General features: G+C 48.4%; 2 protein-coding genes across 3 annotated transcripts in view; both read right to left on the minus strand.

Moving 5' to 3' along the window:
• The window catches only part of Ak8 (adenylate kinase 8), a 160,851-nt gene that overhangs the window by 128,327 nt on the left and 6,713 nt on the right, over positions 1-25,811 (minus strand). For both annotated transcript variants that reach the window (XM_045158067.1, XM_004653834.2), the window contains exons 3-5: positions 21,025-21,074; positions 11,499-11,612; positions 5,453-5,521 (exon numbers count right to left, since the gene is read on the minus strand). In XM_045158067.1, the coding sequence (XP_045014002.1) occupies positions 5,453-5,521; positions 11,499-11,612; positions 21,025-21,074 (233 nt within the window). The remainder of the gene's footprint in view (positions 1-5,452; positions 5,522-11,498; positions 11,613-21,024; positions 21,075-25,811) is intronic.
• LOC123453329 (cytochrome c oxidase assembly factor 6 homolog) lies at positions 19,220-20,253 on the minus strand. Its single transcript, XM_045130335.1, is given in 4 exon segments — positions 19,220-19,609; positions 19,612-19,632; positions 19,635-19,673; positions 20,223-20,253. Coding segments are annotated over 4 exon segments (267 nt in total). The 3' UTR covers positions 19,220-19,433.

Below are 25,811 nucleotides of genomic sequence, written 5' to 3' on the forward strand. Positions count from 1 at the left end.
AATTCTTAACATTTGAAGGGATGTATAGTGGCCAATAACTAACTCCTTCATATTTAAAAAATTATTTATTTATTTATTTACTTGAGAGAGGGATAAAGAGAGGCAGGTAAAGACAGAGAGAATGGGAGCATCAGGGCCTTTAACTGCTACAAACAAACTCCAGTGCATACGTCACCTTGTGCATCTGGCTTATGTGGGTTCTGAGGAATTGAACCTGGGTCCTTTGGCTTTGCAGGCAAGCGCCTTAACTGCTAAGCTATCTCTCCAGCCCACCTTCATATTTTTTAAAGGCATCTCTGGATAACAAAGTGAAGAAAATCCTGGGGAGAAACATGAATGCTTCAGAGGAGCTGGACGAGGAAAGCGGGTCTTAGTGAGACGGAGAAAATGGAGTACAAATCATAATTCAGATCAAGGTTCAACTGAGACTCTCTTTGTCTTTGATCCTTCTTTCCCTGCCCATTTTCAGAACCCTCTGCCTCCGTTCTTAAGCTCTCCTTTGTCTGAAGATTTGTGCACACTCTAACCTCAGGAATGTGACTAAGGAATAGCCAACAGGTCTTGGCAGATAGAACTTTTCCTAGTTCTAGTACAAACTGCTAATTCTCTTCCTCTAATGCATTTGATGGTCACTTCAAAAACAAAATTCTTCAAAGAGATTGCAGGAAAAAAAGAAGAAGAAGAAGAAAGCAAGAGAAAGAAAAGGGAAAAAAAAGCACTAACTACAGAATCCTGATGGGTTATGATTGCGTTATTTTTCCCTGAGCACTTATTCCCTGCGTTCTTCTTGTGCTCTAAATTACCCAGTCTAGTCCCTGTGTAGCTAAATAATAATAATTACCATATAAATGAATATGCATATATGTCATTTTTCTCCCTAAAAGCAAGAAAGCCTGTTTGTTTTGGATGAGGGTTTGTTTTGCTTTTGAACAACCAAAGCACTTAATTAGAAGCCTCACCTCACTCTGGAAATCTGTCTCCACCAGGGAGAGATGAAAAAGGCTGGGGGTGCCCCTTGAAGGTTAAAAGAAATTTTAAAACAAATTGAAGGAGATAGCTCAATCCACTGCAGGTAGCAATGGCTGGGACACAGTCAGAATCACAGAACGGTGAGGTGGGGAGGAACCTCTGGGCTCAGCCCGACCCTGTTGTTGTGTGGATGGGGAAATGGAGGCTTAAAGGAGCCGAGCTTCTGCAAAGGAACTCTGCACTGCCTGCCTCCTCCAAAGACAAGGCCACCATGACACCGGAAAGAGGGGCGCTATGCCATGTTTGCGTCTCCATTCTGGAACTCTGTGGGATCTTCCACCACAGGCACACCCCAACAGATCCTAGATTTTCCATCTGTGAAGTAGGGGTGGCAATATGGACTATTGCACTGGGTGCTGTAAAGGTTGGGTGAGGAGCTGGGAGGACCACTCAGTGTGTCCACAGATGCCACACACCAGATCCGGGGAGGCCACCACGGTTTAGTACTCACAGCCTTTCTGTAATATGAGGTATGGCTGCACATGAAGCTGCTACCACCATCAACAAAATGACCATGGCGATGGGCTGGAGGGATGGCTGAGCAGTTAAGGCACTTGCCTTCGAAGCCAAAGGACTCAGGTTCAATTCCCTAGTACCCACATAAACCAGGTGTACAAGGTGGCACATGTGTCTGGAGTCCATTTGCGGTGGTGGGAGGCCTTGGCACACCCATTTTCTCTAATAAATAAATGACATAAAACAAAATACGGGGGGGGGGGATATTACCATAGGATATTTTTTTTAATTTTTATTAGCATTTTCCATGATTATAAAAAATATCCCATGTTTAACTTTTTGAATTCTTTGTATATCCTAGATATTAATCCTCTATCAGATATATAGCTGGCGAAGATTTTTTTCCCATTCTGTAGGTTGCCTCTTTGCTTTTTTCACTGTGTCCTTTGCAGTGCAAAATCTTTGTAATTTCATGAGGTCATGGGATATTTTTTATAATCATGGAAAATGTTAATAAAAATTTTAAAAAACAAAATAAAAGGCCCTGGCAATAACTATCAGTGTTAATATGACGGACAATATTAATTATAGCACAATCTAATCACACATCATGCAATATAATCAATAACATCAAGTCTAGTACAAAGAATAGTAATAACACTAACAGTGCATGGTGCTGTCATTTGGATGATGGTGGTAGCTGTGGGCCTGGCCTTGTACTTGGTCTATGTTACAGGAGTACTATGCAAAGTTGTTGCATGGACTGCGCTTATAAATCTGCTCAGGAATGGCTGGCAGGCTGGGTGTGGTGGTGTATGCCTTTAATCCCAGCACTCAGGAGGCAGAGGTAGGAGGATCTCCATTTGTCTGAGGCCAGCCTGGGACTACAGAGTGAGTTCCAGGTCAGCTTGGGCTAGAGTGAGACCCTACCTTACAAAAGCCAAATAAATACTTGTTCTCTCTATCTGCCCCCCACAAATAAATAAATAATTTTTAAAGCACTGGGGAGATTGCTTTAGTGGTTAAGGCATTTGCCTGTGAAGCATAAGGATCTAGGTTTGACTCCCCAGGACCCATGTAAGCCAGATGTAAAAGGGGGCACATGCATCCGGAGTTCATTTGCAGTGGCTAGAGGCCCTGGCACACCCATTCTCTCTATATATACCTGCCTCTGTCTCTCAAATAAATAGATAAATAATATTTAAAAACCAAACTGAGGGGCTGGAGACGGCTTAGCAGTTAAGCGCTTGCCTATAAAGCCTAAGGTCCCCAATTTGAGGCTCAATTCCCCAGGACCCACGTAAGCCAGATGCACAAGGGGGCGCACATGTCTGGAGTTTGTTTGCAGTGTCTGGAGGCCCTGGCGCACCTATTCTCTCTCTCTCTCTCTCTCTCGATTTCTCTCTCTCCCTGCCAAATAAATAAATAAAAATAAAAATATTTTTTAAAAACCAAATAGATAGATCGATAGATAGATAAGAATGGCTGACCAAAGTTATACTCTTCCAAATCCTGGAAAGAAAGAAAGCTCAGGTTGGAATTAGAAGAACCACCATAATTTTCCTGAAACTGTTGCCTGGCAATGTGTGGTGGAGACATGGTGGTCCAGGCTAAGTTGTGTGGCACTTGAACATTTTGAACAGAAACAGTTGGCAACTGCATCCAAAGGGAGGTACCTTGCTGGTGGGACACACAGACCACCCAGCCTAAGACTGTGTCTGTGGATGCCAGGCTGAGCTTACACACCAGAAGCACATGGCAGAGGGTGGTGACCTGAGAGAAATTGCTCACACAAACTAGTATTGCTCTGTCTGCTCAAGGTCAGAGGGGATGGTGGCTCTGAGAACTGCTCAGTGGTCTCTGGACACGTTGGCTACCATGCCAACAGCCAGTTCAGGGTCACTGACGTGACAGCACGGTATGTTTGTCTCTTCCCTCCTTGTCTACCCCACCTTCTGGACTCCCCAACAGCTATGGGCTGGGGGATGGGAGAAGGCCCACAAAGCACCCCATGGTCACATGCTCTCCACCATGACCACCGGGCCCCACCAGGACTCTGCTGTGCTCTCGTGCATGGTTTTCCTGATTTATTATCCCAAGCTGAGAGTCTGTGCTCTTTGACAGAAGGCGTCTCTTTCTTTATTGTTGCAGAATTGATTCAGGTAGACTTGGGGACAGAGTGACAAAGAGGTGACTTGTCACTCTGTTCCCAAGAAAATTTCAAAATGAAGGTTGATGGCCTTCTTTTGAACATTTCTGCTGTTATGCCCCCCTAGGACAGAGGCCCAAAGATGCTAAGAAATGAATAAGAAATGAACATAGACCACCTCCCAGGGCCAGCAGTGGTCCACGCGAAGCAAGGAGTAATCCAGCCTGCCACAGTCACCACTGCTGAACACAAGATCAACACCAACACCACAGCCCAGAATGTGCCAGAATCCAACAGGACTAATCACTTGCCAAGACAAAAACACCAACATTTACCACAGGACTCGGACAGGACCCAGAGTCTCACAACATGACAAGCGTCCAGATACAATTCCACTCAGCCCAGGGAGAAGCAGCAGACCTCAAGTCACATGGGAAAAGATAAATGCTGTCAACCTGCCATGACTTGGGGGCTGAACTCACTGGATGAGGTCTAAAGCAGTGATTACAGAAAAGTCCATCCAGTAAGTGAATGGGAGGATAGAAAGTCTTGGCAAAGAAATATAAGGTAGAAAGGAGAATCAGTTTTGTTTTTTTTTAAACAAGGTCTCATATAGCCAAAGATAACATTGAACTTCTGATCCTCCTGCCTCTCTCTCCCCCCGGTGCTGGGCTTGCGGGTATGCATCACCACATCTGCTTTATACGGTACTAACGATTGAAACCAGGGCTCCTGACGTGCTAGGCGAGCACTATACCAACTACACCACAACCCCATCCCCCCACCTGAAAATTTCAGCAGCAAAAGATACAATAAGAAAGATAAAAACCTAGCCAGGCATGGTGGCACACACCCTTAATCCTAGCACTTGGGAGGCAGAGGTAGGAGGATCGCCATGAGTTCAAGGCCACCCTGAGACTACATAGTGAATTCCAGGTCAGCCTGGGCTAGAGCGAGACCCTACCTTAAAACACCAAAAAAAAGAAGAACCTTACTGCATGGACTCAACAGTGGAAAGAAGAGTCAAGGAACCTGACAATAGTTCACTGCATGCTGTCAAGCAGAGACAAATAAAATTTAAAAATAACAGAATCCCAGGGGCTGGTGAGACCACACACTCACATTGCTGGAACACCACAGTGCCTGTAGGAATTCAGCATGGTGTGAGATTCAGCCAACTTGGTTAAAATGGTCACTCTGCCACCAGGTCACCCTAACATAAATCCCACGCCCAGACTGCCCGCCAAATGTCCTGTACCAGCCTGTGAGGCTTGATCGGCTTCTTCACCCACGTTGGACATGTGACTAGACACTGCCCACCTATGTACATACTGCTTAGCATAAACTCCTTCCTCTGATTTCGGGGCGCAGAAGTCCACCTACCTTGGTGTCACCCAACACAAGCATCAGTCCCTAAGTCCCCACTAAATCTCACTTTGTACAGTCCTCGATGTGTTCCTTGGCCCCTGGATACTTTACAGCCAGTTCTCACACTGGGGTCAGGTTTTCTGAAACATGGGAGATTTGAAGAAATAGTCTAATGACCCCAGGAGCTTCATCTCCTCCCCGCCTCACACACACTTGGCAATCATCCCATCCCCAGATGCTCTCCTGAGACTACTCTCAGTGGGCCAGCTGCTCCCTACAGGAGCTCCAAGAAAGCACGGCCTCCACAGCTACCTGTCCATGTTCACAGACTGACCTTGGCCAAGCTCCCGGTTACCTGCATTGCCTTTGCTGCACTCTCTGATTGCCACCCTTGGAGACAGATATGTCCCCAACCCCACAAGCCTTCAGCTGGTGCCACCCAGGCCTTACCTTCCTGATGCAGTCCTCCTCATTCATGCGCTCTTGGATCAAGTGGATAAGCATCGCGTTAGGAATTGTCTGAAGGAAGGACAGGCACATGGGGTGAGGGCTCTACCCTGCATCTCAAACTCCGCCAAGCAGGGGTGGGCAGCATCCCTGACTCAGCCCCTCTCCAAGTATTTTCCCATTCCAGGCATGCCCACCTTATCATGGACCTCTGCCTAGATGCCCTCTCCAACCTCCACGCCTCCTTCCCAGTCGCAGCTCTCCCTGGCCCCCAAGGTCTGGTCGGGTATGGCTCTCTGTATCCCATGATCAGAGATGGTAAACCTGGCATTACGCAAACCACATGAGGCCATGTCTGTCCTCACTAAGTTACGATGTTCCTTAAGGAAAGGGGTTGTATAGCTGTGTCGTATGATCATTGTACCCCACTGAGGAGGGAGCACACTGCTGTCCATCTGCACACCCACTGACCTCACACTGGTGACTGAAAACCAGCCTGTAGGAGAGTTTACATCATAGAAATGGGCACACGCTATGAACATAAGCTTTTCTTACAGACAGCTGGGTGGTGAATGCTGACCAACAAACCACTGTGCCAGTACCCAAATGGTGCCAAGGACAAAAGCAGTCTGATGAATGAATGATACTTGCAATTCCTGAATTCATTCAATACATTGTAGTAATCTCAGCTGGCAGCTGAACAGGGACAACATGCCAGAGGGTGCTGTGACCAATGGCTCAGTTGAATTATTCCTTTTTTTTTTTTTGGTTTTTTGAGGTAGGGTCTTGCTCTAGCCCAGGCTGACCTGGAATTCACTATGTAGTCTCGGGCTGGCCTCGAACTTTCGGTGATCCTCCTACCTCTGCCTCCTGAGTGCTGGGATTAAAGGTGTGAGTCACCACAGCTGGTCAGTTGAATTATTTCTACTGCTTTCTTGCAGATGAGGAAACCAAGCCTCAGAGAGGGGAAGGTATGCCCCGAAGGGAGTGTGGCCAGACCGGTATGGTCTCCCGAGAGCCCTGTGTCCTACACAGTCACCTCTCTCTCTTCCTAGTCAGCTTAGATACGGATGCAGGATAGTGGGCAGCAGAAAGTGGCCTTCTTCCAGCTTGCTCATTTTGGAACTTTGGGACTGAATCCACACCCTAGTGTCCAAACTTACAAGGCCTTCATTTCCCCACAGAGAAGCTTTGGAGAACCAGCCACCAGTCCCCCTGGCCTGAGATTGCTAAGAGTTGGTGCACCCTTTGAGTCCCACCTTCTGTCTCAGGTGACTCTGGGCCAGCTCCCAAACACACCTCCCAAGCTACTTCCAGGCCAACCCAGTCTGAAGAAACTTCAGGGAAGGGCTTCTGTGGGTACCAGCCACTGCCATTAGGGCCACAGCCACACTGGGCCCCTGATGCTTCACACAAAGGTGCTCAGCTGAGGGGGTGAGGGAAGAGACCCTGTACCCTCTACTCTTCATCAAGCCAAGGACGTGGTGCAGGCCCAGGTAAGGAGTACCCCTCCATGAACTCAAGTGTCCTTAGGACTGGTGACTACTCCAGCCACATTCTGATGGCCCCAGAGAGAGGCTTTGATGGCTCATTCTAGAAGCAATGCCTACGAGGGTTTAGAGTGCCCAGGCCCTGCCTCAGGATGGCCTTGAGTGCTGTCAAGCGGACGGAGAGCTGCAGCTCACACAGCTACCTGAGCAGCTGACTTGGAGACGGTGCTGAGCGTCTGAGCGTGAGACAGAATCAGCCCATGCTCAGCTCTCCATCTTCCCGGTGACCGGGGGCAGACGACAGACAGCCTCCACCTCCATCGCTACCAGAGCTTGCCGTCGCTCAACCCCAGCATCTGTGCCAATGGGCAGACCCACAGCTCATGCAGAGAAGGGCCTTAGAGAGGGCGTGGAGCTCCCAGTGCAGAGAAAGAGAGCAGCTGGGCATGGTGGGATCCCCCAGAAGCTCAGTCCCCCACACTCCAGTCTTCTTAGAGCTAGCTGAAGGGGTCCCTGGACAGGAGCTGGCTGAGCTCAGAGGTCAGCAAAATAAGGCTCTGAGGAGAAACAGTACAGGGCACAGAGACACGCGGGAGGGGCGGAGGTAGGAGAAGAGGGCAGGGGAGGGAACAGCTGCAGTGGTGTGGACTCAGACACTCACGGATGAGCCCTGGGTGCCCACTAAGTGTCCCTGGCGAGCTGGCTCCTATGCTCTAGGCCTCAACCCCTGCATTTCTTCGGTAGGCTGGTGCCTCACTGTGACCACAACACCTGACAGAAACAACCAAGGGAGGAAAGCTTTAATTGGGCTTGAGGTTTCAGGAGCTCAGTCCGTCGTGGTGGGGAATGCATGGTAGAGGGACTCAGTTCACAGCAGCCAGAACATGCGGTAGAGGCACCTGACTTCACACACATTTGGGATTCCAACCAGGACAGCCAGTGGTTCTCAACCTCAGCATCCAGCTGAGTCCTGGGAGCAGCTGTCAAAGCACCGACTGCCAGGCCCCCAGCCCAGGAGTTCTAATTCAGCGAGTCGGGGGGAAGAGTCAAGAATCTGCACTTCTCTTCTCTTTTTGGTGTGTGAATGCATGGTGTGTGTGTGTGTGTGTGTGTGTGTGTGTGTGTGTGGACAGAGGACAACTTGGTGTGTTAGTCTTCACCTTCCACCTTTTTGAGGTGGGGTTTCCCATTCACCACTGCGTTCACTAGGCTAGCTGGCCCAAGAGTTTCCGCGGGATTCTCCTGTCTCTGCCTCCCTTCGCAACAGAGGCACACTGGCATTCCAGATGTTCCGCCTGCCGCTTTTGGCTTCCCATAGGCTCTGAGGAAATGAACTCTGGTCCTCATGCTTATGCAGCAAGTGCTTTACCCAGTGAGCTTCCCCCAAAGCCCACATCTGCACTGCTTTTTTTGTAAGAGAGAGAGGGAGAGAGAGAAAATTGGTCCGCTAGGGCCTCCAGCCACTGTAATCGAACTCCAGTCTCATGCTTCACCTTGTGCATCTGGCTTACATGGGACCTGGAGAGTTGAATAGGGGTCCTTAGGCTTCACAGACAAGCTCCTTAACCGCCAAGGATCTCTCCAGCCCTACATCTGCATGTCTAACAAGTTCTCAAGCAATGCCTGGCTCTCCCTGGGCCTCAACTGGAGAACCCCTGGCCTACAGTGACCTTAGCATCAAAGAGCACAGCCAGCCAGGAAGCCACTACTCGCTTCCTCCATGGTGTTTGGGGGAGCTCCCCTGGGGCTGGCAATGAGGAAGGTGGGCAGGAAGCAGCCCCCTCCCCTCACCACTTTCCTTTCCCAGCCCCTCCTGTTCCCTTCTGTCTCCTCCTGGGCGGGCTTGTTCCCAGGTTCATCCTCCCCCTGACAGCACCCAATCAGACAGCATTCAAACAGGGAGAGCCACACAGGGGGTGCCGCCCAGACACAGGGGGTCCGAGCAGTCAAAGAACATGGTTGAAAGGCGGCAGCCTCAAGTGGGGCACAGCACCCCCCACAGCCAACGCGGCAGGGGCCAGGCAGCAGCTTTGAGCCAGCCCATTCGGAGTGCCCCCCGCCGTTCCCTGCCACTGCGCTGTCTCAACGCCAGCTTTGATGTGTCACATCAGCACAGGGCCTTTCCGGGCCGCTTCTCAAAGCCCTGCCAAACTGTCTTCGCGGGAACCAGGCTTCCTTCTTCCAGAGCTCCGTGATGTGACCCCTCCTCCACTGCTGCTCTGGTCTGGCTTTAGGGGCAAAGGCAGGAACAAGTGGACAGAGCCTGGGGCAGCCACTCACGGGTACAGCTGTGAGTCACTGCCCTCATCTCAGGCTCAATGGCAACATTTCACCCAGCCTGCTTCCTTTCTCCCAAGGCAGGATCAGTTGCTTGGGCTCAAACCTGTTCTCTCCCCTCACTGCTCTGGGTGCTGGCTCCAGTAGCTTTGAGGGCTCCAGGGGTGGAATGACTGGCCTGCTACCATGAGACACACACTGTCCTGTGAAGGGCACTCGGATTGGTTACTCAGAGGGGCCACATCTGCAGAATGCACCTGGCAGTAGTCCCAGGGCCACTGAACTTCTAGGATTGGACTTCATGTGGGTCACCTGTCAATATTCTCAGAAACCCTAATGTCACTAGGTCACCTTGCTACAAAATCAGAGGACATTTTGGTTCCCAGTGTGGACTTCAGCAGTGCACTGGGGAAGGAAGAGCTGAGAGCCCCCATGGGGATGGCAACTCCAGGAGCTGTCTAGAACCCATTCCAGTACTCTCAAACAATGCGCCTGCTGTTGTAGGGGGTTGTGAAGAGCTGAAGGGATGGCAGGAACTGTTCCCCTAGATGGGAGGGCGAGGGGAGGGTTGGAGACAAGGGACAAGAGGAGGGAGGGGACAAGAAGAGGCAGTATCTACCATGTCAGCCAGCAGGGCCCAGGGGAGAAGTGGTGGGAGGGCAGCGGAGCAGTACAGGCGCTGTGGCCTGGGCCTTGGGAATCGGAGCTTCCACTCTCCAGAGTAGGGCTGACATAGCCACTTTTGGTTCTCAGTGGACCTCCAGAGCAGGAGCTCACAGGCTGCCTACCAGAAAGACTCAACCTCTTTGGAAGAGGCCACGTTTCTCACAGACATATAGACAGAGGCAGGATGAGCACTCAGTTCTTTGAGGTGGATACTAAGGAAAATGGGGACTGGAAGTTGGAGTAGGTGAGGACATTGGGCTACAACAGAGCCTTAACTCTGCAGCTGGGGCATTCTTCCTAGCCCACACCAGTGCCCATGGCTAGCAGGTGGTTAAGAAGTCATCTAGGGCTGGAGAGATGGCTCAGCAGTTAAATGTGCTGATGGCTTGGGTTCAATTCCCCAGTACCCATGTAAAGCCAGAAAATGCACAAAATGGTTGGTGCATGTGTCATGTGTCTGGAGTTCATTTATAGTGGCAGGAGGTCCTGGCGCATCAATTCTCTCTGACTTCCTTGTTTTTTCTGTATCTCTCAAATAGATAATAAAATAATTTTTTGAGTCATCAAGAACTGGAGAAATGGCTTAGCAATGAAAGCACTTGCCAACAAAGTCAAAGGACCCAGGTTTGATTCCCCAGTACTCAGATAAAGCCAGATGGACAAGACGGTGCATGCATCTGGAGTTTACTTGCAGTAGCTGGTATGCCCATCCTCTCTCTCTCTCTCTCTCTCTCTCTCTCTCTTTCTCTCTCCCCTTGCAAACAAACAAAATATTTTCTTTTTTAAAAAAGTCATCTAAATGAGCAGGTGAACCAGTTAGTCAGCTTGGCTGCCACAAATGAAGCGACATGGCTCCTCCCCCTGGCCTGTGCTTAGCTTATGGCATCGAACATGCCCCTTGGCCAGAAGCTCTGAGGGGCAAGAGGGTCAGTGGCCTGCAGGAAGGAGTCATTAGGAAGTGTTTCCAGATCCTATCTGGAGATACTAAAATAGAGATGTCTGGTGAATACCAGCAACGTTGAGAGATATCTGCCTAGGAGGGCAGAAATGAGACAAGCAGGACAGAAGTGGATACTGGGGGCCATTATTTCCATGTGCAAAGGATGCTGTGAAACAGCTATGAAAACAGTATCAAGGTCATAATTATGTCTAACATGGTATGGTATAACTATCCCACTTAAAACCCCAAACCACAAGTCAGCAGACAGTTTGAAGAGGACATTTAATGAGAAGCCTCGCCTGGCAGGAAGCCATCTAGCCCAAGTGCAGGTAAGTCCAAGCCCAACCCAGTCCAACATGCCCAGTTCAGCTCTTCAGAACCATCTGCTCCTTGATTAGACCTCCAGAAGAAATGGAACAAGCCAGGACCCCCAGTGAAAAATAGCACCCTTTACTCTGTGTCCTTCCCCACCAGGACATAGACAAGAGACCCAAGTTCCAGGTCCGCTCCATCTTCCCCTCACCTCCTTCTTGTTTACTTTACACATGGCTTTTTCCTTTTCTTCCAGTTAATTCAAACAAGAAAAACAGAAACAAGCTGAGCAAGTCTAGGGTAGCACTATGTCCCTCTGTCCCCATGTCATTCTGTCCCCTCTGCATCCAGGGGCCAATCCTACCTTGTAAACATTGTAATATTCCCTGGCCTCCATAGACAGAACAGAAAACTCTCTTTCCACTAAATTCTCCTTGGTGAGGAGATTACTGTTCAAATGTTTGCAGAGCCACATTGCCTGAAGAAAGAGAAGAGGGAAAGCACACATTAGTGAACACCATACACACATTAAGAACAGCTTTACCCAGGCGCCCAGTATGGTGGTACACACCTTTAATCCCAGCATTTGGGAAGCTGGGGCAGGAGGATTACCATGAGTTCAAGAGCAGCCTGGTCACTACAAGAATGAGTTCCAGGGCAGCCTGGGCTAGAGTGAGATCTTATCTCAAGAAAAAAAAGGAAAGAAAAATTTCAACGCAAGGACCAGTGTGGTGGTACCTGGCTGTCACCTCAGCACTCAGAAGGCTGAGGTAAGAGAATGTTCAAGGCCAACCTGGGCTACATAGCAGGAATGTATCTCAAACAAACAAAACACCTGAAAATAATCCATTCAAGTTCTTCCGTAGCATGCTAGAAAAAGCTGGCTGAGGGGATGGCAGTGTATCTCAGTGGCACAGCACTTGCCTAACATATGTGAGGCCCAAGAAAAAGTAGAAGAGGGGCTGGAGAGATGACTTAGTGGTTAAGGCATTTGCCTGCAAAGCCAAAGGACCCAGGTTTGATCCCCCAGAATCCACTTAAGCCAGATGCACAAGGCAGTGCATGCATTTGGAGTTCATTTGAATTTCTCTCTCTCAAATAAATAAATAAAAATAAAATATTTTAAGATTAAAAAGGTGGGCTGGAGGGATTGCTCAGTGGTTAAGGCACCTGCCTGTAGAGCCTAAAGACCCAGGTTCAATTCCCCAGGACCCACATATAGCCAGATACACAAGGTGGCACATGCATCTGGAGTTCATTTGCAGTGGCTGGAGGCCCTGGCATGCCCATTCTATCTGTCGCTCTCTGCTTGCAAATAAATAAATTAATTTTCAAAAATAAAAAGAGAAGAGGCTGACTGTGGCTGGGGGGGGGGGGGGCGGGGAAATCCCAAGGAAGGCAAGCACACAAGTACCCTCTCAGGCTTAGATTCCCACCCCTCCCCCACACACTTGCCTATTCCTCCTCTTCCACCAGCCATTGGCTTTGTTTGACAAGGAACCCATGGGCCAGGCTGTGGCTGCTCTCACCTTCTGGAGTTCTGTGGACCACAAGTTTACTTCCAGAAAGGTTTATACCAGAAAGGGTGGGTACATGAAGTGAGGTGTCAACCCACACTCAGTGATGTTCATTTTGTTTTAAATATTGGGACATGAGCAACGAAATGTTCAGTTTATTGATGGCCACTGTGCAGAGTCTATAAGAGAAGAATGCTCTTTCAGGAATAGCCACATATTAAAATGCTCCTGGGGGCTAGGGAGGTGGCCCAGTGGTTAAAGGTGCTTGTAAAGCCTGCCAGCCCAGGTTCAATGTCCTAGAACTCACATAAAGCCAAATGTACAGAGCAGTGAGTACACTTGGAGTTCATCTGCAGTTGCAAGGGGCCTTTGCACACACCCATTCATTCTCAGTCCCATTTTCCCTCTCTCTCTCTAAAAAATAAAATTAAAATATTAAAATGCCATCAGCACCAAAGTCTAGTGGTGACCACATGACAGTGGAATGATCCTGTTAGCCCTGCTGGGAGAGCCTTATGAGCTGCTGTGCCCCTTAGCTCTCCTTGATCCTCCTTCTAGGAAGAGCCAGGGGCCACAATGGGAAAGATTTTGGATTTTACAGTGTATCAATACTAGCTGCCAGGACCTAGGCAGGGCCACAAACTTGGTGGCCTCACTCAGAACAAGAGGTCTCTGGCCATAGCACACCCTCTGCAGAAAAGAATGTGCACATGATATGGATTTTCCCAGCAGTTTATTCATTGAGCCTTAAATTCAATGTAGTACATTTTTTAAAAATATATATTTTATTTGTTTATTTGAGAGAGAGCAAGAGAGAGAAGAGGCAGATAGATGGACATGCCAGGGCTTCTAGTCACTGCAAACAAACTCTAGACACATATACCACTTTGTGCATCTGGTTTACATAAGTACTGGGGAATTAAACCTGGGTCCTTAAGTTTTGCAGGCAAATGCCTTACCTGCTAAGACATCTCTCCAGCCCCAAATGTAGTAAGTTTTAAACTCTTATTCTGGACTTTTCAAATATGTCTCCCTCTTAAGAGAGGACAAGAAGGTTCTGGCAGATCTGTTCAGTTACAAGGGTAACTATTCCTACTACTACACAGCAGGCTGGCTTTAGGGTCATAGTGAACTGCCTGATACAAAAGCAAATGACATCTTAATTTAAAACAACATGGAGAAGGCAAAAGGAAAAGTAGAGCTTTGTGCATGCTTATAGCTCACTGTGAACCTCCTTGTATATCTGTGACAGTTCATAATACTTATTTTTTTATTTTGGTTTTTCGAGGTAGGGTCTTGCTCTAGTCCAGGCTGACCTGGAATTTATTATGTAGTCTCAGGGTGGCCTCAAACTCATGGCGATCCTCCTACCTCTGCCTCCCAAATGCTGGGATTAAAGGTGTGCACCAACACACCCAGCTCATAATACGTTTTTGAGGGCCCATGAATGTATGTATGTTCACATGTGTGCAAGTGTGGGTGAGAGCAAGTGCACATGTGTACATGTGCAGGTGGAGGTCAGAGGTCAACCTCGAGTGTCTTTCTCAGTCACTCTGTACCTTAGTTTTTGAGGCAGGGTCTCTCACTGAACCCAGAGCTCACTGATTGGGATAGTCAGGCTAGACAGCGACCAGTGGGTCTCTGCCGCCTAAACACTGGGGCTACAGGTCCATGCACTGGTATTTTCACAGGTGCTGGAGGTCCCACCTCAGTTCCTTCTACTTGCACAGCAAGCAGTTTACCCACTGAGCCATTTCCTCATTTTTTGTTAAAAATATCTTATTTATTTAGTTAGTTAGTTGTTAGAGAGAGAGAAAGGGGCAGATGGAGAAAGAGAATAAGCACACTAGGGCCTCTAGCCACTGCAAACAAACTCCAGACATATGTGCCACCTTGTGTATCTGGCTTATGAGGGTAGCAGGGAATCAAACCTGATTCCTTAGGCTTTGCTGGCAGGTACCTTAACCACTAAGCCACCTCTCCAGCCCTTTATGTATTTTTTTTTTAATTTTTGTTTGGTTTATTTTTATTTATTTGAAAGTGACAGAAAGAGAAAGAGAGAATGGGCGCGCCAGGGCCTCCAGCCACTACAAACAAACTCCAGATGCATGCGTCCCCTTGTGCATCTGGCTAATGTGGGTCCTGGGGAATCGAGCCTCGAACTGGGGTCCTTAGGCCTCACAGGCAAGCGCTTAACCGCTAGGCAATCTCTCCAGCCCCTTTATGTATTTTTTAAGCGGAAGATATTTGACAAAATGTGTATACACTATCTGCAACAAAGGGTGGCGTGTGTGTGTGTGTGTGTGTGTGTGTGTGTGTGTGTGTGTGTATACACTAATTAATACACTGAAAGCTGAAAATAAAATTAAGTCTGAGGTCATGGAGCCAAACAATTGAAACCAGAAACCTAAAAAGCAAATAAAAAGTTTAAGTCGGAAAGAATAAAATGATATGGCTTTAATCCCAGTGCTCGGCAGGCAGAGGGAGGAGGAGCACCGTGAGTTTGAGGCCATGCTGAGACTACATGGTGAATTCCAGGTCGGCCTGGGATAGAGTGAGACCCTACCTTGGAAAAACAACAACAAAAAGATACGGGACAAATGGGGACAGGTAAGGGCACTTTTAGTCTATATTATAAGGGCACATGTGTACTTCACATAATAAAAAGAGATATGAGCCAGGCATGGTGGCACACACCTCTAATCCCAGCACTTGGGAGGCAGAGGTAGGAGTATCAGAGTGAGTTTGAGGCCAGCCTGGAACTACATAGTGAACTCCAGGTCAGCCTGGGCTACAGTGAGACACTACCTAGAGAAAACAAAAAGGAAAGAGGAAAAAAAAAATGATATGGATGTCCACACTGTAAAGAGCTTAGCACTTCCACACTGCTAACAGTTGATTTGTTTGAAGCTAACCTCTGACCTAGATGGCACCTTGGGAGAAATGGGAGGCTTGGGGGTATGCAGACCCCTGCTATACAGGGAGGAATGGTAATGAGGGGAGAGAGGGATGGTAAGGCAGGAAGCACTAGCACCATGAATCTCAGAGACAAGGCTGACCACCCGACCAGAGGGTTAAGACTGAACTTTGGAATGATCGCTGCCTTTGCTCTGGTTCCCTGAGATTGGGGGATGAAGAACAGATCTTTTGGGATGTTAGTCTTCTAACTTCTTATATAGACAAGAATTTCTGAACAAAATAAAGCTTAAAGGGCTGGAGAGATGGCTTGGCGGTTAAGGCGCTTGCCTGAGAAGCCTAAGGACCCATGTTTGACTCTCCAGATCCCATGTTAGTCTGATGCACAAAGGTAAGACAAGCGCAAGGTGGTACATGCCCACTAGGTGGCGCAAGCATCTGCAGTTCAATTGCAGTGGCTGAGGCCCTGCCACACCAATTCTCTTTCTCCCTCTTCTCTCTCTCTCTCTAAAATTAAAAAAATATATAAAAATTTTTTAAAAATAGGAGAAAGTGAGGGGGGAGGGAATTACCATGGAATATTGTTTACAATCATGGAAGTTGTCAATAAAAATGAATAAATAGAGCTTAAAGATCCATTTCCTGTGTTGTTAGTGTTGTAGTGACAGACACTGTGAACTCTGGGAATCTGGTTACAAAAAGATCAGGAGGAAGAGGAGGAGGAGGAGGAAGAGGCCTCTGTGCTCCAAACATGCTGTGCCCAGAAGATCCCTACTAGTGATCAGTAACAGAACTAGGAATGAGGCAAAGGTGGTGCCAGGAGTCACATACAAAAGCCATTCACAGGGCTGGGAAGGTGGCTCAGCAGTTGAAGGTACTGGTTTACAAAGGCTGACAGCTCAGGTTCAATTCCCCAGCACCCATGTACAGCACCCATGGTAAAGCCAGACTGCAAAAAGTGGTGCATGTATCTGGTGTTCATTCGCAGCAGCAGGAGATTCTGGCATGTGTGCATGCACACACACATGTATGCAACTAAACAAACAAATAAAAAAAATTTAAAATAAAATAATATCAATAAAGGAGACCTCCATGCTGGGCATCACTCTTGGTAAGGACATAGCCGATGTTCTGGAGCCTGTCCCAGGGGATTCTGACACTGCCCATCTGTACAAAAACATCAGATCCTGCAGGTTCCAAAGCCCCTGGTAATGCCAAAGACAGGTAGGTGGCAGCCCCTGGTTTTCAACAATACCATAATGGGGCTGGCTGTGGAGAGTCGTAGAAACCGATGAAGAAACCGAAAAGCTGCACACAGACAGACAGACGGATGGCACATGAATACAACAGCTATGCCGACTCCCGAAGCATTGACTGCGCAGGTTGTTCAATTGTTTTGTGCCAGGATCGGATATCATAGTTTCTCTTGGAACTATGCCACTTAATCAAGGAATGGCCTGGCCCCACTATGACACAGACTCAAAGTGGTGACTTAGGCCATCAGGAAAGGCCTTAATAATGTTCACCAATAGGCTTTTAGAAAGCAGAAAGAAGCCCGTTCCAGATTGTTGCAACTTTAACACATTTTTGACATTTCAAAAATGGACTTGGAGCCAGAGATGGTGTCATGCTGTACTCCCAGCAATTGGAAGGCTCAGGGAAAAAGACTGCTGTGAGTTTGAGGTTAGTCTGGACTACATAATGAGTACCAAGCCAGCTGAGGCTGCATAGTAAGACCCTGTCTTTAAAACCGGATGGGGCTGGGCTGGAGAGATGGCTTAGCAATTAAAGCACTTGCTTGTGAAGCCAATGGACCCATGTTCAACTCTCCAGATGCCATGTAAGCCAGATGCACAAAGGTGAGGCAAGCACAAGGTCACATATGCCCACTAGGTGGCGCAAGCATCTGGAGTTCAATTGCAGTGGCTGAGGCCCTGGCATGCCAATTGTCTGTCTGTCTGTCTGTCTGTCTCTCTCTCTCTCTCTCTCTCTCTCTCTCTCCCCCTTCCTCTGTCTCTCTGTCACTTTCTCTAAAATTTAAAAGAAAATTATAAAATTTTTAAAGTGGATGGGGCTAGGGAGATGGCTCAGTGGTTCCAGGCACTTTGATTGCAAACCTGCCAGCTAGGGTTCAATTTCCCAGTACCCATGGAAAGCCAGATATTCTGCACGTGCATCTGAAGTTCACTTGCCATGGCAAGGGCTCTGGTGTACGCATTCTCTCTGTCTCTCTCTGTCTCTGTGTCTCTCCTTACAATTAAATAAAACACATATTTTTTTTTAAAGGGCAGGAAACTGGGGTGATGGCTTAATGGAGAAAGCTCTTGCCATGCAAGTGACAGGAGCTGAATTCAAGTCCCCAGCATGCACACAGAGCCAGACACTGAAGCCCGCATCTGTATTCCCACGTGCCTATGGCAAAAAGGGAGGAGGGGACAAGAGAATCTCAGGCAAGCTCACAGGCTAGCTAGCCTGGTGAGTGCAGACATAAACAACAGGAGATCCTGCCTCAAATGAGGTGGAAAGCTAGGGCTGGAGCTATCCCCTGACTTGTACATGCCTGCACTGGCACGTGCATGCCCACACTCACACACATGAAAATGCACGCACAAACATACACATTAAAGAAAAAAAGGATCTGGAGATTAGACCCATCATGGAATATAGGACAACAGTTCCTAGCCAGTATCTGACTCAGGGGCCAAGATAAAGGAGAGAGAGGAGCTGAGGTGTTTGTTTGTTGCAGCTTTAAAAATAACAAAGACAAGCCGGGTGTGGTTGCGTATGCCTTTAATTCCAGCACTAGAGAGGTAGGAGGATTGCCATGAGTTCGAGACCACCCTGAGACTCCATAGTGAATTCCAGGTCAGCCTGGGCTAAAGTGAGACCCTACCTCGAAAAACCAATAAATAAATAAATAAATAACAAAGACAGCCAGGTGTGGTGGCATACGCCTTTAATCCCAGCACTCGGGAGGCAAAGGTAGGAGGTTCACCATGAGTTCAAGGCCACCCTGAGACTACATAGTGAATTCCAGGTCACTCTGAGCGAGAGTGAGACCCTACTTCAAAAAAAAAAAAAGTAAATAAATAAAAGACATATGTGCATGTGTGCATGTGTGTATGAATAAGAGATGAATGAAACAGACAGACACTATGGGTGCACCAGGGCCTCCTGCCACTGCACATGAACTCCAGGTACATGCACCACTTTGTGAACCTGGCTTTATGTGGGTACTACAGAATTGAACCGCAGGCTAGCCGGCTTTGTAAGCAAGCGCCTTTAATTGCTGAGCCAACTCCCAGCCCTGCTGCAGCTTTAATGGTCTATGTTTAAAAGAAAAAATACTTATTTAGGGCTGGAAAGATGGCTTAGTGGTTAAGGCGCTTGCCTGTGAAGACTGAGGACCCATGTTTGACTTGTCAGATCCCATGTAAGCCAGACACGCAAAGTGATGCAAGCGTGCAAGGTTGCACATGTGCATAAGATGGAGCACACATCTGGAATTTGATTGCAGTGACTGGAGGCCCTGGCATGTCCATTCTTTCTCTCTCTCAAATAAATAAATAAAATATATTTTTTTTAAAAGAAAGAACTTTTAATAATGGCCTTTAATTTTTTTGCTTTTTCTTAAAATAAATTTCTTAATAAATTAAAGGTAACTCTACTTGATAACGTTTTATTTCAGTTCATCATTTGAATTACAGGGTCTTCTGCTCCCTGGCCATTTTAGTTAAATGTCACACACAGGAGGAAGTACTGACGGGTGTACCATAATTCAAACTGCTGTTGGCCCAGAATCATCAATGCACTTTCGAAAAGTTCAGAAGAATACGTTCAGCCTCTGTAAGAAGTTTAGGAAGAGCCTAGGAGTTTTCAGTTGATTTTGAAGGCTGCAGCTGTCCTGCTTCAAACTTTTCCTTGAATTTTAAATAGTCTCTTCTTTTATCGAAATATTTTATCCACTGCTGCGGACAGCTCGCCTCGATCGAGCTCCGCAGCTGCCTGCGCCGCGCCGCGTCCTCCGCGTGCTCGTCCAGACCCGCCAGGGCAGGTCGCGGGCGCCCAGCACACCCGCCTCTCCTTCATGGACTGGGCCGCCAGGGCTGCGGGCGGCCGCGCTCACGGGGCGTGCAACCGGACGCCCGCCCGCTCCCGGCTCCCAAAATATATATATTTTTTAATTTTTAATTAATTAATTAATTAATTTGAGAGCGACAGACACAGAGAGAAAGACAGATAGAGGGAGAGAGAGAGAATGGGCGCGCCAGGGCTTCCAGCCTCTGCAAACGAACTCCAGACGCGTGCGCCCCCTTGTGCATCTGGCTAACGTGGGACCTGGGGAACCGAGCCTCGAACCGGGGTCCTTAGGCTTCACAGGCAAGCGCTTAACCGCTAAGCCATCTCTCCAGCCCATATTTTTTTTTAAATACAAAAAAAAAAAATCCATTTATTTATTTGAGGGAGAGAGTAGCATGGGCAAGCCAGGGCCTCCTGCTGCTTCATGCTGCATTTTCTTTAAAATGGAAAGAAAGTAAGCAGCAAAGATGACAAAATGGTGAACACCAAACACGTCTGTAACATATCCGAGGCGGACACAGGAATACCTATGGCAGTGTTTTTGTGTGTTCCTGGTTGTTTGAGGTGTTTCATACCAAGAAGTAAGACCGAGTCTTCAGATTTCATACCAGAAGCCCTTCAAATGGGCTTGCTCTTTCTTAAAAGGGCAGGTAATGGGGAGGTAATATGATGGAGAATGGAATTTCAAATGGGAAAGTGTGGGGGTGGGGAGGGACGGAATTACCATGGGATATATTTTATAATCATGGAAAATGTTAATAAAAATTTAAAAAAAGAAAAGGGCAGGAAACTGGGGTGATGGCTCAATGAAGAAAACTCTTATCACAGGAGAGGACTTGCTACTCCTCCTTCTAGAAATGCTTCCTTCAGGGACTGCGGCTGAGGGTGCACTCATGAGGGGAGGTGTGAGAACACTCTAGAAGGGGTCTTGCCAGCACAGGGAGGTGCCACTCATCTCTGCACGGCTGTGCAATGGTGCTTTTGAAGTTTCTAGGTTCCTTGATATGAACACACTTTGCCCTTTGTAATAAGAAAGGAAAAGAAGGGCTGGAGAGATGGCTTACCAGTTAAGCGCTTGCCTGTGAAGCCTAAGGACCCCGGTTCGAGGCTCGATTCACCAGGACCCACATTAGCCAGATGCATAAGGGGGCGCACGTGTCTGTAGTTTGTTTGCAGTGGCCGGAGGCTCTGGAGCACCCATTCTTTCTCTCTCTCTCTCAAATAAATAAATAATAATAAATATTTTTTTAAAAAGAAAGGAAAAGAAGAAGAGAACCTCAGCTATTTGGCCCATTCACTGAGGTACAGTCTGCTTTTGGAACACTGGAGCATGAAGAAGATATTCCAATATCACAGCACTTATGAGAATGTACTTACTATTGTGGTTTTCCCAGAGGCGGGTGGACCTAAAATCACAATCTTCGGCACTGTGGAATAAAAAGAGTTGAATGTCACTACTCAGCATGACAAAGCAGCCTCCTATGGCTGAGCTACTCTGGGTGTATTTATTTCTTTCCTCTCCAGATTTCATTTCTGCCCATGACACGGCCATTTGTAACCGTGCGGCTGGGAGACGCTGCGCACCAAACGCATTCTCTGTGTTTAGAGAGGTAAGCGATCACTGAGATGGTTTATTTTTCTATCTCCGCGGGGACACGGACCCGGTAACTTGTGCACCAAACTAATAAATATCAAGAACAATTGGGGTTTCAAACACCATAAAGCATTTTAAACAGGGACTTTGTCTCAGGGACACTCTCTTAAATAAAGTTCTATTTTATGTAAATCAACCTTCAATTTTTTTTAAAAAAACATATATTTATGCCTTTTTATTTAGCAAATAGTATCCCCTCCCCATCATTTTACAAGGGAAAATAATGGAAAGAAGCATAGAGTATATGGGCCAGATTTATAAAACCCAAGGTAGGCAAGTCATTTTTTTGTTTGTTTTTTTTTCCCCCCAAATGCAGACATTTCCATGCAAATGGAAAGAACTGGCAGCTTATTTGTGGCTGTAAATTCCAGGTCTGAAACGTCCCTGGTCCTGCAGAATGCCTAAGGTGCCCACCAAACCTCGCGGTAGGTACTGGTGAGTGCAAAGTAGGAGACCACCATGGTAAAAAGGGGTGCAGGGGCCGGGGGGTGTGTGCACTGATGAAAGGCAATAGAACAAGGTGTCTGGATACATGAGCCAAGGTGACTGCTTGATTATGTCACTTCCTTCCTGCTTGAGGGGAGCCTGGCCCTGTCCCAAGGGAACACAGGAACGCGCTCTGACCCTTCCCATTTGAACCCCTGCTGTCTACGTGAACTGGAAAAGACTCTCCTCCATGCAGACAGCTTTGACCAGCTCCTCTGTCGACAGACACGGAGAAGGAACTAGATGGGGTCCTTTGGGCCAGAAATTTTAATGAGCGGCATATGGACACCTTGCCAGGCTGCTTGGGTTTAAAAAGATCTTCTCCATGGGCACCTCCATGGGCTTGTTGGCATGTACTGAGGCAGTGGGGGTCAGTGGGAGGGAGCCAGGCTCCAGGTGGCAGAGTAGCCAGACCCTGCTGCACTCCTCCCCCTGGGCATGGCTCTCCATGGCCTCTTTGGCTTCTGGTGTCCCTAGATTTGCTTTAACCCTGTTCTTTTCTACATCAACCAACATCTCTAAGGCTGGTCCACCACTGGCCCCTGAAGCCCACAAGTGCCTGGGGCCCCACCCCCACCCCTTGCCCTACTCCTGCCTGGGAAGTACAGGGCACCAGGACACTCTCCACATCAGGCTGGACTTCGATCTTTCCTGCCCACTATAGTACTGCATGCTGTTGCCGACCCAAACTCTGGGTCCCTTTAGGTCCCCTTGACCTGCAGGCGATGTGTCCTATTCGTCCTAACAACCCAGAGACCATCCCCACCCTTTGACCTGGATACTGAGGAGGTCTCATTCTTCCTTTAGAAGTCCCTTCTGCTGTCACGTGTCGTCTGTCATGCCCCTTTAAGGAATGCCCTCCTTGCTCCCACCCACTCCAGACCCCCACTGCTTCCTCCTCCCTCAGATGGCACCCTGGCTCCCCTGTGTTACTCAAGCAGCTTGCAGTTAACTCCTTTCCATCTTGGTGAGCTTCATCCCAAGGCCTAGATGCAGTGGCTTGGCTGTTCCCAGTGAGTGCCATTCCTCCCACCACCACCACCACTAAGGTCAGGCATCAACTGTCATCTTCCTGAACTGACTGAAAGCAGCCAGAACGGTGGGATGTTACCCATGTAGCACTACCTGCAGTGGCCTTTTCGGCTATCCCGGTCCTGTCTGTGGCCACTGTCACCCTTGACACCACCATCACTTCCACCTTACAAAGGACTCCCTCTACCAGTCAGGGAACAATATGAGGAGCCCAAAGATTTCTCAATCAAGAAGGGCTTTAGTTAAAAACCAAAGTCTGGGATCGAGATATGGCTTAGCTGTTAAGGCCCTTGCCTGTGAAGCTTAAGGACTCATGTTCAACTCTCCAGATCCCATGTAAGCCAGATACACAAAAGGTGAGGTAAGCGCAAAGTCACACATGCCCACTAGGTGGTGCACGTGTTGAGTTCCATTGCATTGCAGTGGCTAAGGCCCTGGTGCACCAATTCTCTCTCTCTCTCTCTCACTCTCTCTAGAAAATAAAAATATTTTTTTTTAAATTAAAAAGCCAGGGCTGGAGAGATGGCTTAGCGGTTAAAGTGCATGCCTGTGAAGCCTAAGGACCCAGGTTTGATTCTCCAGGTTCCACGTAACCCAGATACATGCACATGGTGCCACATGCATCTGGAGTCTGTTTGCAGTGGCTAGAGGCCCTGGTGTGCCCATTCTCTCTCTTTCCCTCCCTCCCTCTCTCTTTCTCTCTCTGCCTCCTTCTCTCTGTCTCTAATAAATAATAAAATAATAAAAATAAAATCTTTAAAAAAAAATAAATAAAAGCCAAAGGTCAATGGAATCCAACACAGGCTGGGGAGCTAGGCCATAGTCAATCGCACAGGAATGTCATTGCTCTGTGGTCCACCTGGGTGACACCAGCCACACCTGTCACTGCCACCCGGGAACCATGGCTCTGTGGAGCCATTGGGAAGAGCCTTTGCATGGAGCAGTACAGGGAACAGGCCATCACAGAAGCTGGGGAGCATCTTCACATGTAGGAGTCCAACACAGCACCTGAGCTAGCGGGGCCTGGAGGGGGACCTGGAGGCCTCATTCCTTCTCTGAGCTCGTCGGCTAGCGGGAAGGCCTTCCAGATCTTTCACCTGGGTAGGAGAAGCCACTGCAGGGAGCAGACACTGCTGGCAGGCCAAGTCTGGACATGAGGTGGTTTGGGGAAGGTTTGGTGAGGCGAGGTTGGAGATACAGCGACATAGAGGGCTTGGGGGAGCAGGGAGGGTAGTCACAGGCAGAGGAGCCTCATGTAGGAAGCAGAGGGCTTACTGGGACCACAGGAAGAACACCTACTAGGCCCAAGTCATGGTAAGAAAGGGAGGGAGCATGCTTGAACATCCATTGCTCTTGGACAGCCATAAGCGCAGGCCTTCCCCATTCCTTGGGATGCTGGCCAGGCCCAGCAGGGCCCAGTGCTAGGGGACAGGGAGGGTGCTGAAAAGAGGGTACATCACGCATCGAGTGTGAGACCAGGGCGTACCAGGACCAAGTGCAACTCCCAAGCGGTGTGTTCCTCTGTGGCAAAGGCCCAGACCAGGGGCTGCAGGGGAAACCCTCCCTTCCAGGCTCCTATAAGAGGCACCCAGATTGTACACGTCTGTGAAAATACTTTAAAAGGGGAACATCACGGCCTTTCTCCCCACCTAATTTCTCGTACTCATTTATGTGATTAATTTCAGTTGCTTGAAATCTAACACCTTGAAACTCCAGCCCTGCTCATGAGTAATTATTTATAAACAGTGTCATAAAAGGCTGCTTGACTGCCAAGAGTAATCAACTTCCTCCCACCACTTCAAAGGAAATCAAAGAACCTTTCCATCCACGGAGCCTTTTGAGGTTTAACTACGAGCACGATTTAAAATTCACAAGAAAACCCTTAGGTATTGGAGCTCTAATACACAGCTTTCCTGGACAAACGTTTGATAAGAAACGAAACACACCATTATATCCACCACCACCCGCTCTAATATTGCCCAGGGCCACTGTAAATGCTCACTTTGTACTAAATCTGCTTTTCTCTTGGTGAAGGGGCTGATCGCCTGTGTGCTGGTATCCTCAGCTCCCTCCTGTGAGTGCTCATGGGCGGAATGAGCCTGGAGCCTTCCCTCTTGCTACACCAGTCACTGGCCAGAGTTGTCCATGCCCAAGTTTATCTCATGTCCAGAAGTCAGGTGGGACGTGGTCCTGGCTCCAGTTGACACAGGTCATCATGTGGTCACCAATTTGACCGGGACCCAGGGCAAGGGGAATGCTTTGTCGGATATCATAGCTCCTGTCCGAGGGCCTCTCCTACAAGGAGTGGCCCAAGCTAATCCCGGGTTTCTTGCCATTTCAGAAAAATCACAATATCAAGGTCATCTGCTGCCTCCTGTGCTCCTCCGGGATCCGCGTCACGTGTGTGTTGAGGGGATGGGTGTGTGACGAGTGGTGGGGAGCCCACGAATGTCCCTCTCCTCTCCTCATTTAAGCAGTTGGAAATCAAGCCAATGCACATAGATTCTCCCATCAACATGGTAGACCAAGGCCTGAAAGTAATTAACCTCTGGCTACTGGGAATCCAGCCCTTGGCCCCTGGCAGCTAGGAAATAAAGTGAGGCATTCAGGAGTCAGGCAGGAGGCTGGCCAGCCACTACGAGGCTTGCTCAGACCAGGTATGGGTTATTCTTCCCTAAGATCAGTGAAACAGGCACCCTGTGGAACAAAGAGAAAGGCTCCATAGAGGGTAGTCTGCCACGGAGGTGGTGTGGGAACCATCACAAAGGGAGGAGGCAGCCGTCCAGTCATCAACGCCACTGCATCCAGCCCTGAGTGATAAGCTGGGGGCTTGAAAGCCCTGTAACAGGCTGTCACTCAATCTGCCACCTGAGTAGAGTGGAAACAGGAAGAGGCGATGGGATCAACCTCTTGTTTCTTGGCAAAGCCCGGAGGTTGGCAGCTCAAGAATGCCAGGTAGGACACACCTGCCTGGGCAGGATGTTCAAGTCCA

Source organism: Jaculus jaculus, chromosome 1, assembly GCF_020740685.1.
Source record: "Jaculus jaculus isolate mJacJac1 chromosome 1, mJacJac1.mat.Y.cur, whole genome shotgun sequence".
In the NCBI taxonomy this organism is placed as follows: Eukaryota; Metazoa; Chordata; class Mammalia; order Rodentia; family Dipodidae; genus Jaculus; species Jaculus jaculus.